The sequence below is a fragment of the Molothrus ater genome, chromosome 8 (assembly GCF_012460135.2).
Source record: "Molothrus ater isolate BHLD 08-10-18 breed brown headed cowbird chromosome 8, BPBGC_Mater_1.1, whole genome shotgun sequence".
Lineage (NCBI taxonomy): Eukaryota > Metazoa > Chordata > Aves > Passeriformes > Icteridae > Molothrus > Molothrus ater.
In genome coordinates, this window is record NC_050485.2 from 20616733 (window position 1) to 20628068 (window position 11336).

The following is an 11336-nucleotide window of genomic DNA, read 5'->3' on the forward strand; positions in this document are numbered from 1 at the left end:
ATTGCACTTATTAAACTTTGTTACAACTAGTAAGATACCACAAGATTTGTGGAGAAATGTTTAGCTGAATTGCTAGGCTAAATTGTTCATTAGACAGGTTTCCCAAAGGAAAAAGCTCAAACTTTCTCCTCTTTGCTTTTGATTTTTGATCACTGTTTCCTAAGTGGAGAATGGATTTCCTTTGCAATGACCTCTTCAATTAGAATTCATCTTTACAGTCTATTTCTGTCATGGGCATTCGCCCTTTTCTGGCCATGGTGCAGCTCCATTTCCTGCTTCTCTCGTGCCTTCGTTCCCTTCAGTCACCTCACTCTGGGTGGTCTTCGTACGCCTTAAAACCTGCACAAGCGCGAAGAGCACGCTCCTACCCACTGTTGGTGCCGCTCCTCAGCAGAAATGATACTGTGTCTAACAAGACAAGCACTTTGTAGTGACTATCAGCCTTGATTTTTGTTATTTTCAGCATGTTAAAACAAATTAACTGATCTAATGCACGTATATTTTCCCAAATTAACTGCTGACATCTCCTACAGACAGCCCTTCATATATTTTGCTGTTGCGTCTGTGCAGCTCAGCGAACACACGAGTGCGGCACGATCATCGCGGGCCAGGCCTTTGCCTGTGAGCGTTTTGTGAGGGGCAGCGGCTCTCCCTGCCACTGCCATTGGCCCAAACATTCCCTTGGGTGCACTGTGACACTGAAGGTAACGATGGGCGGAGCGGCCGTGCCGTTCCCCGGCCGTACCATGTGCCCAAAGCCCCCATCCCAGGAGGAGAAGGAGGACGGGGAGCGGGGACGAGCAGGCGGAAAGCAGCCGGACCTGCCGGGACCGCCCCGCCCCCTCCCCCCTTGGGCCTCGTCGGCCGCCGTCCGCCCATCCCTCAGGTGAACGCGTATCCCTCCGCCGCGGCCGCCCCTCAGCCGGGCTCGCACCCGGCAGTCCCCGGATGGAAACTGTGATGGCGGCCGGCGGCGCCTCGCCGGACGGTGGCGGTACCCGAGGTAACTCCGCGGGGGGCGTCGGGCGGGGAGCGGGGAGGCTCCGCGCGGGGCGGGAGGGACGGTCCGGAGCGGCTCGGAGCAGGCAGGGGGCGCGAGCGGCCGCGGCGGGGCGGGACGGGACGGTGCCCCGTGGTGCGGGTGAGACATTAAATAGTCCGCGCTCGCATGCGGCGGGAGGCTCGCGGGGCAGCCGGGGCTCGGGCGGGCGGGACCGCGGGGCACGCCCGGGGCGGCAGGACCGGGCAGAAATGGCCTCGTGTGCACCGCCGGACCGGCCGTGGGACCGTATCCCTCCGCTGGGCTGCGCGCCGAGAGTTGCGGCCGCCCCGGGGCCATGCGGGCGGGGGCGGCGCTGCCGCGGGGCTCCCGAGGAGGAGCCGGGCAGGGACGCGCCTCGCTCGTCCCTGCCCCAGCGCCCGCTGCCGTGCCCGCGGTCAGACGGAGCTCCCGAGCTGCCGCCGCCTCGGCGGCCGCCCCGCGCTTTGTCCCGGTGCGGAGCGGCCGCTGCAGCCCCTGGACGGCTCCTGCGCACCGCTGCTGCCCCGGCAGCCCCGGCGGGCGGGGGCAGTGTCAGCCCGCCCGGGGACTGGCGCTGGCCGTGTGTCGCCGCCGCGTTCAGCTGCTGTGTTTGTAAACGGCAGGTTCGCCCCGTGGCACGGGCAGTCTGTGTGTGTGAGCTCTGAGAGCGCTTCGGTGATTCTTTCTTCTTTTTTTTCTTTTTTTTTTCTACTAAAACATCGTTGTGCTATTCGGGTTGTGTCTGACTGCTCCAGCTCTATGGGTTTCATAAGATCTAGTTTTGTGAGTTCCTGCATGTGTCCAGGTCTGGGGAGAGATTAAGGCACCATCCTAAATTTGCAAGCACATAGAATGGAACTGGGCATGGGATATACTTCAGTATCATTTTATTTATTTATTTAATAAAATTTAAATAAGCCGAAATTTCTTTAGAAATCTTGAAGATCCTGCCTGCTGGGATACCTATTTTGAATGTATTTTGAAATGGAAAAACTGTAAAAGTTACCTAATTTAGCAGTGTCCAACTGCTATCTGTAATTTCTTTCTAGATCAAAATATATAGCTTAAACTTCTTAACTGTACTTTTTAAAACGAAATATGGACAAATTGCAGCGTTTTTGGGGGAAGAAAATTGTGTCTGAGAGCCTCGAGTGGTTGCTTATCCTTGTTCTTAGTGGTTTGGGGATTTTTTGAGTGAGCGTTAACTGTGGCACATGCTTATGTATTTTCAGTGTTGATACTCATTTTATCTGCATTTAAATCTACTTACTGGTTTCAGATACTGTGAATGTAATATTCTGCCTCTTTCCCAGGCTTTTACACAATTTTATAGAAACTTATGGTTATGTCTTTGCCATTAACATTTTTGCTTGAAAAAAGATAAATGCCTTTTGAGTTCAGGTTAAAATTTGTTGGACTGAGATACCAGTCACTTCTTCCTGTGGTGTTTTTAAGTTATCATGTGTTTATGCTTCCCAGCTATGGATGCCTGAGGTGTAGTGGCAAAGCTAAGGTAAAATAGGCATTGTTATATTGTGTGTATATACAGTACTGGTATTGCATTTGATGGTGTTCTCTGGGAGAAAAGTTGGTATATATTCTTGTGTTCTTGTGAAAATCCACATAATATAAATTTGCAAGAGATTTGTGCTTTTCACCTTATTCTTTCAGTTATTGCTTGTATTTACACCATTTAAAATACCTTTTCTTTTGTTTCCAGAACTTTTTCTAGTATTTCTCCTGACTGTGGCCTTGTCTGAGTCTTGCAATCTTACCTCTTCTGGGTGTGTGGAAAATACCCAGCTGTTGGAGAATTGAAGTCAAGTATTTTCTTAAACGCGTAAGTCAGACTGCTTTGAACATATACCTTTAGAGATCCCTGGGATAAAAGAAAGCCCTTTTTTTTTAATGGTTGTTTCAAGTAAATATTTTATTTGTCATGCTGCAGGAGCTTGTTGATTGTTGCATACTACCCAAAAATAATAAAATTAAGTATAAGGTTAGTTAATTAAAGGGGATCTTAGATCGTGACTCTTCACCAAATGTGTTGCCCAGTTGAGGACCACATTGGCTTGGTATTGAAAGCCTGAGCCTTGTTGTCTGAAGCACTTTATCCACTTCTGATTTTTATAATTTTTATTGTAAACATACTTCAGGTTTCAGTGTCTGGCAGTATAACCTTTTAACCTGAACGATGGGCAGCTACCAGCAGGATGATGTATTGCATCATGCAAGCCCTAGTCTTTGTGTTGCGCCTGTGTCTTTTAAAAGTTGTTCAAGCAAACAAATCCAAATAATTTTTAGTTACTTATTCTTTATGAGGAAGTTCAGCTTGCTTCTATTCAAATAAATGCCATTGGCAAGAGAATGCATTTTAATGCAGTACTCTTGGTGGAAATGGAATATAAATGCACATGAGTTGCTCTCTTCTCAGGGCTCAAAGCTGGGTAATAGCCCACATATTAATCTTCTGTGTAGAAGATGAGGAGTGTGTCATTGAGTTAAAAGAAAAATGGAAGTTCTGTATCCAAAGTGTTTTCCTTTGGAGAGATTCTGAGGAGAGAGTGTATGTCTCTGTGGTTTGTTGTTTTGGGGTGTTTTTGGGATTTTTTTTTTTTTTTTGGATGTCAGATATGTAATTGAAGTCTTGACGGTCTCATATCTGGAGAACACAGTTAAGTGAATTTACTTTATATTAGAGTCTGTGTATAGAGTCTGTTGTATTTATTATTTTCAAGAATTGTGCAGAAGTGCTAGTATCTTCTCCAAAGGAAGGCATTAAAGCATGTGCTTAAAAAAAAAAGTGTTGCTTTTCTTGCTACATGATACAAGAACGTGGACTTGAAAATTTTTCAGTCTCCATTTTCTTTGTCAGGTATTTGCATGTCTAATGCTAGAAACTTCCTTCTCCCAGGACTGTGGGAAAATATTTGAAAGATCTTAGGGCTAATGCTTATGATGGCTTGGAGATCTAGAAGCAGCCCTTGCACTTACTCACAGTGAGGGTGTGATCATTCTTTTAGTTTGAATGTGAATAGATACAATGATCTAATGAGTTGCAAGTCTGTGTTGCTTCAGGGCAAGCCCCAGAGTAGTGGAGAGAAATTCGCTAATCAGACTTCAGCTAACAATTTACTAACTTTTGTTAGGAAAGAAGAAAGTGACTTTGTGACTTGTACTGTGGAAAAAGTTTTTTAGTAAAAAGTATTATACTGGTGAAGAAGCAGTTCTTCCTTTCCAGTGTTGCTTTTCAGAATTCAAGTTAATTTTGCTGCTGTTCCAATTCTGCTGATTCTCTGTCGACATTCTGTGCAGGAGTGTTGTTCAGGCATAGACTTGAGCTGATATAAATTGTTGATGCAGCCTGTTATGGAAACACTGACATGAAATCTGTAGTGAGACAGTGATGCTGACCATAACTGTTTGAGCCTTTTAATCCATAGAGGGGTACTGTCGTCAGTCATGCACTGAAAATATTAACATGTACCCAGGAACATGCAATGAGAAACCTGAGAACTTTATCTGTTGACTGATTCAGACTTGTGTGGTACTAAAGGTAGGCATGTGAAAAATTCATTGTAGGTCAGTGTGATTGGTTTTTGGTGTTGGTAAAGGTCATGTCTCCATTGGTGAAGTAGATATTTTGTCAGATTCTGATTTTACTTTCTTTCCTTTTTAAGCACAATAGTAACTAATAGAGTAGCACACTTGAGTAATAAAAATGTCAAATTCTGTAGATCTGACTTCTTTTTAATACTTCAGTTAGTGGCATGTCACAAGGGAGTGGTTTTATTTGCATGAAATCCCAAATAAGTAATAAACGCAGGCTTCATTTAAGAAAAGTAGGTTTTTGGACTTCTTTGTGCTTACAGGGTGGGAGAAACCCAAAATTTGATGACATGTATCTTTCAGTAGATGTTCTTTAAAACATATTTTTCAAGTTTTATTTAAAAAAAACCCACCAAGTAACAAATCAACAAACACCCCCAACACAAACAAACAAAGGTTATAGTGTAATAGCTTTTTTTTGCCTCATCCTTTTTTTTTCATCCCTTGAGTAATATTATAAAAATTAACAACTTCAGAGATTGGCATAGATTTGTTAGTGAATCGTAATAGGTGTTCCAATTGCATTAGTTTTAGAAGTAATTATTTGCTTTGTTTGTTTTTTAATTTCAGGAGAATGAAATGGGAAAGTTGTAGAGCTTTGAGAATAACTCAGCACAGTTGTCTCATTTGCTGCCAGCAGTAAGACTAAATCTCAAGAATTCATGTAAAGAAAAGTAGAACCTAAAATCATGTCATCTGAACAGGAACACTTTTTTTGCGACAGAAAGCAAATCACTTTCTTAAAACACAATGCTGTGAATAATTTTTCTACAAACATTACTTTGAAAAAAGAACTGGCGAGTGATCCTTCAAGTATGACGATTCAACCAGCAATTTTAGATGTCAATCTCGCTTATGGACTAAAAAACGTGAAGATTGAATTGCCCAAGGTGAACATTCCAAATGAAGTATTAATGAAACATGAAGTTGATAGGTTTAGAAAACTCTTTCAGTGTAAGCAGCAAACTGCTAGGAAATCCGTAAGTCTTGAGAAAATTAGTGGAAGCAATCTGAGTTGTTCAGAAGGAAGCCACTTGCAAATCACACCAGAAGTGCAATTTGAAGAAGGATTGAAAACTGCAGCAAAGATACTGAATTTCACTTGTACGAAGTGCAAGGATAACATTAGATACAGCCCAAATGACCTACAGAAACATTTTCAGCTGTTACACTATGGTGAGTTGCCTCTGTATCCTTGTGAGATGTGCAACTTCTCAGCTAATGACTTTCAGTCTTTTAAACAGCACAGGCGCATTCATCGTAGCACTTTAGTAAAATGTGAGCTCTGTAATGATGAGCAGATATACACTTTGTTGGCTTTGACAAAACACTTCATATCAAAGCATTGTGTAAATGGACACTTTCAGTGTGAAAAATGTGGGTTTTCTACCTATGATGTGGGTACGTTTGTTCAGCACATTCACAAACATAAGGAGATTCCCTATAAATGTGGAAAATGCCATCAAGAAAACTTTACAGAAGAGGAGCTCCAAAATCATCTCCTTGTTCATACCAGTATGTTTTCTTTTGGTTGTCCTTATTGCAGTTACAGCACATCTCGGAAAGATTATCTTTTAAAACACATCATAGCTTTACACAGAGACCACTTAATTGCAAAAGAAAAACTGGAAAAGGATAAATATGAAAAAAGAATAGTAAAGACTCCAGCAGGACTGAAGCTTGTGTTAAGGAGGTATAAAATGGGAGCATCAAAAAAACCACTCTGGAGACGGAAGAAGATAAGCAGTGGAAGTGACAGTGCTGGAGAAGAAAATACACAAGTGCTAAGAAGTGTGAATAAAATTCAGCCAAATGCTGAGGAGCTGAACCAGTGTATGAGAGATGTGGAAACAAATGAAGAGAAACATCAAGGTAAATACACGGAAAAGCGTCATTTTATCGGTGGAATGCTCTCTGCTACTACTGCACAATACAATAAGGCAGATGATGGCACAAGTTATGGCCTGGGATTATTGAAAAGTGCTGTTCATGGGCCAACAGTATTGATGTTTAAAAACAATAAAATATCTGTACCAGCAAATTACAGTGCGAAATTTATGGGTTTTAAAATGGTAGATGGAAAACAACATATTGTTATAAAATTACTACCTACAAGTAAGCAAAATGACTATCTGTTGGGTCAGAAAGTTGATCCTGTTAAAGATGGTTCTGCAACTCCTTTGCTACAGACTGCTGATCCCTGTGGCTTGTCTTCAGGTGCTATACCACATGCAAATGATCAGTCGACTTTAAAGAACAATTGTGTTCATCCATTAACTTCCCCTCCGTTTTCCTGTCCTGCTCCTCATTCAGGAAAAACAAAATTGGAAAAACAAAATAACTCCTTATTGTACAGTAAGAGTGTTTCTGAAACTGTACCACCTTCTAATATAGCTGAAGGAAAAGGTCCAAATTGTTTGCCAATGAAGCTGGACTCAACTGTACCACCACATGAAGCAGTAACAAAAGTTGGAGCTCAAACTAGTATCTCATGGGGAAGCTTTCGTCCTTCAAGTCATCCTCAGGTATTATCACCCGCTATTACAAATACCCTTCATTATGACCCTATGAAAATGCCCTACTTTCCTGAACTGAAAATGCAAAATGGTGGCCTGAATAATAGCAATGGAACTAATAATCTCTGTTATTCAACCTCAGTGGATTCATCTAATGAAGGGTTGTTGTCTTTTCACAACTATTCCAAAGTGGACTCTTTGGATAATCCATGTAGCATTTGGACTTCAACAGATGACAGGTACAGAGAATTTAGCAAAAGAGGTTCTTTTCAAAACAGTGGAAATGAACTTCCATCTTCACATTCAGAGTCAGTGAAAGGTTTAAAAGCAGAGAAAGTTGTGTCAGCCCAATCAAATATTAATAAAACTTACAAACACATAAACACTAAGAATAACTCTGTGTCTTTTAAAAGCCAATCTCAATGTGGTGTTGACAGCGAGTGTTTTACAGAGGACAAGCATAATGGCCGACAGTATTTGGACACTAACCTAGAGCAAGGCTTTCAGAATGTAGCCGAGAAATTCCAGGAAAATGGCTCTGATGGTGTTAACTCTTTCTTAATGCCTAAAATCACATCTGTTTTCTCATTGCAAAGTGAGCAGGCAGCTAATTATTTATCACCTGAGATAAACCAATTACTGCAAGATGTGTTAAAAGTAAAAACAGCTTCTCAGCAGGAGTTCCACAGCAAGACTAACTGTGTCCAACTTCGTTCTGATAAGCTGCTTTCTGGTCCTGAGACCGGGAGTGCAGCCTGCGTGCGTTTAAAAAGCTCTGCAACTGTGTGTGGTTTTCAGAGGCCTCCACCTAATGTACACTTCCCTTTATGTAAGAGAGAGTTCAACACAAGATGTAGCACAAATGAAGGTACATGTTGTGGGAGAGAAAGACAGACACCCAAAACATCACTTGATTCACAGGACATGGACAAATTATCCAGAACTCCGGGTGTTGGTACATTGCTAAAAACTCCTACAGATGAGTTTACACAGCAGGTAGTAAAAGATAAAGTACTGTCTGCAACTCAAAATCCTAGCAGCTTTTCACCAGTTTTGCCTGTTCTTCAGGAACAAAAGAAAGCCCTTTTTGTTCAGTCCCTTCCGTCACGATTTTTCGTTCCTTTCCACCTTTCTAACCAATCTAGGCAGCAGGTGGTGTCAGGAAAATCTCTTCCATCAACCAGTTCATCCGATGTTACTAAAGGTGTACCTGCATCTTGTGTTTCAAATAAAGGACCTGGAATGATTTTGACTTTTAGTGGGGCAGTTGGAACAGTTGCAAATGCCACTAATGATAGTTCTCAGGTTTTAGGGGGAATTGCATCCAGAGAATTTGGGAAAATACCAGCTTCAGAAGTGAAGGGGAAAAATGGCAATTTTAGAAATTTAAGAAGTTCCTGTAATGGGGAAGTATGTGGTACAGTAAATGACTCATTGAATAGTATGCCATTCAAAGCACCTCTTGTAGTAGCAAACTCATCAGTGTCGTCTGTGAAGGCAACTTCTTCTGTGAAGGTGTTACCAGAGCACCAGGATGCTGTCTTTGGGTCTTTGGAGCCAGTAAAACAACAGGAAATTAAACAGGAACAACACGTTTATGCACTTTCGCCTGATGGACAGCAGGGAGTTATTCGGAAATGTTTGACACCAAACAAGCCTGTAGTTCATAAACCAATTTTTTTTCAGGATAATGCTTATCAGAATTGTCAACCAAAGAAAACTGGAGCCATGCAACAACAGCCTTTGCTGAAAATAAGAACTCGTACTTCAGATACACTGTCTGATAACACTCAGTCAATAAGCAACTCGGTGCCCTCACTACAGGTGGATAACTTGCAGTCCCTTACTCCTGCACTAGCACAGAAACAAACTAATCTTTGTTTTAATGATGCCTTAAACTTAACAGGTGGGTTAATGCCAGCAAATGCCTCTTTGGCAAGCTCTAATCCAGCATGTCATGTTCCTCCTGTAGAACCTGTTTATTCTGCTAAATCTGCAGGGATGCAGTTGCAGAAATGTTCTATCGAGAGTATGCAAGTAATAGCTGCTAACAAGAGGAATAACTCTGGTTGTCAGAAGTCCACATGGAGCACCCAAAACAGAGCTGCAAAAGTAAAACCTGGTTTAAAACAAGCTGGATCTAAAAGTTCAGGAACTGTGGGTGGGCAAAGAAACAAGAATTTCAAACGTAAAAGGAAGGCTGGTTGCCCAGAACCTCCTAGAAAGAAAGCAATGTTGCACAGAAAGTGTAAAGAAAAGAATCAAGCTGAAATTGTTAGTGAATCAGTTAGCCCTTACAAACCAAGGGCACCAAAGACAACTGTGAGGACTTTGAAATTACTCCCTTTTAATTCTAACCAGCTTGTAAAATGCCCCCGGAGAAATCAACCAGTTGTTGTGCTAAATCATCCTGATGCAGATGTTCCAGAAGTTGTAAATGTAATGAAAACTATTGCTAAATTTAAGGGACATGTTCTTAAGGTTTTATTGTCAAAAAGAACCGTTGAAGCTCTTCTGCCGCCAGACTTCTGCAATCCTTCGGATGTAACTACTGATAATTTTTCTCAGAAAAGATACAAGACAATAAAACCCCTTAACCCTGTAAAAGAAAGATTTGTCTTAAAATTGACACTGAAAAAGACTAGCAAAAACAATTACCAGATTGTGAAAACTACCTCAAATAATACCTTGAAAGCTAAGTTTAGCTGCTGGTTTTGTGGTAGAATATTTGACAACCAGGATAATTGGGTAGGACATGGACAGAGGCATCTGATGGAGGCTACTCGAGATTGGAATTCATTAATGAAATGATGACCAGTGAAGAAAATAATCATTAAAGTTTAAAAAAACACCCCAGCTGGATTAGGATACACAAGTCGTTCTGTTTTTTACGTCAGTATTGTAACTGAGGTTGAAAAAGGATGCAAAGTTCTTGTGTTATAAAAGAAAGAGTGTATTCCCTATTGCCATCAGATTTGAGAAAGATCAAAAAACGTGGTTTAAATAACTTGTAACTAACTGCAAATACAATTCCATAAAAAAATTATTATTTTTATTACTGCTATCATGTGCTATATTTTTATTCTATAGAATAAGTCTTCAGGGCCTTTGTTCTGTACATACTTAAAATCCCTAAACATGTAAATATTTTTATACTTTTCAGTTACTTGGTATAATTCTTGCACAGAAATTACCCCCTTCCCCCCCAGTTTTTCAGTTCTGTGCATGCACTACTAAAACCAATTTTTAAAATATTTTCAAATATACACGGCTGTTATCCTGGGATTTTGTTATTTTCACTTATTAACTCTTGATTTTGTTTTTCAGGGATTGAACACTATTATTAGCAAGTGCCTCAAAGATGTGAAGCAGTTTACATTATGTTGACTGTGTAACCATGGGTCCGTATAGGGCCATTCCCCCACAGTTTCATTTAAACAAAGCCATATGTGAATGCTTTAAGCTATATTGCTATGCACATGACACTTGTACTATTTCTGTGCAGTTTGTCTACTTTCTTAGTGAAGTATTTTTCATATAAATTAATAAAATGTATTATGATTGTGTTATTATGGTGAGTCAGAATGAAATCGATTGAAAATATACAGTATATATATTCATAATGTATATGGTGTTTAAGAATGGTGAACATTCCTAATCTGTATTGATTTTGTCACTATTAAATTTGCTATAACTTGTGTTTACAGCAAATGACTTTGAGCATTTATAGAAAATGTTTCTATCTTGCTGTATCTGCCGCAAACCCTATAGGGATGGTCAGGATATGGGGAGGTGCAGAGCACCATTTTAGGCTTGTAATTACTTCATAGCTTTATTTCAGGTGGATGGAATTTGTTCCCATAATGACTTAATGTTTTCTACTATTGCTTATTCAGATATACAGCCTTTTGGGGCACCAGGGATTTGGCAAAACCAAGGCTTGAGTTGTTATTCCCATATTTTACCAGCCCAGAAGGGTAATGTTCTTAGGGGCCTGCTTGCTTTCTACTTTCAGTTTTAGAGATAATGAAGGGAGAGACTATGCATTACAGTTTTTAGTCCTTATAGAAAGGCATGTAAGCAAAAGACCTCTTAACCATAGTGACAGATGAAGGTCCTTATTATCCACAGTAATTATGTCTCGAGGCTTTGTCCTCCAGATTCTTCATGAACCTCAGTAGGCTAGAAGT

At 41.0% G+C, this 11336-nt stretch overlaps 1 protein-coding gene across 2 annotated transcripts; it reads left to right on the plus strand.

The window, feature by feature from the left end:
* The first annotated feature begins 923 nt into the window (after positions 1-923).
* Positions 924-10845, plus strand: ZNF518A (zinc finger protein 518A). 2 transcript variants are annotated; one of them, XM_036385917.2, is made up of 3 exons: positions 924-1003; positions 2742-2861; positions 5201-10845. In XM_036385917.2, exon 3 carries the CDS (start codon positions 5320-5322, stop codon positions 9955-9957), a length of 4638 nt encoding a protein of 1545 aa, XP_036241810.1. In that variant the 5' UTR covers positions 924-1003; positions 2742-2861; positions 5201-5319; the 3' UTR covers positions 9958-10845. The 2 variants fall into 2 exon arrangements, with proteins under 2 accessions (XP_036241810.1, XP_036241811.1); XM_036385918.2 differs by lacking the exon at positions 924-1003 and adding an exon at positions 1647-1696.
* The last annotated feature ends 491 nt before the right edge of the window (positions 10846-11336 follow it).

Bases quoted from the DNA above. Each gene is read 5' to 3' on its own strand.
- ZNF518A (XM_036385917.2), top strand. From the start codon at position 5,320: ATGTCATCTGAACAGGAACACTTTTTTTGCGACAGAAAGCAAATCACT.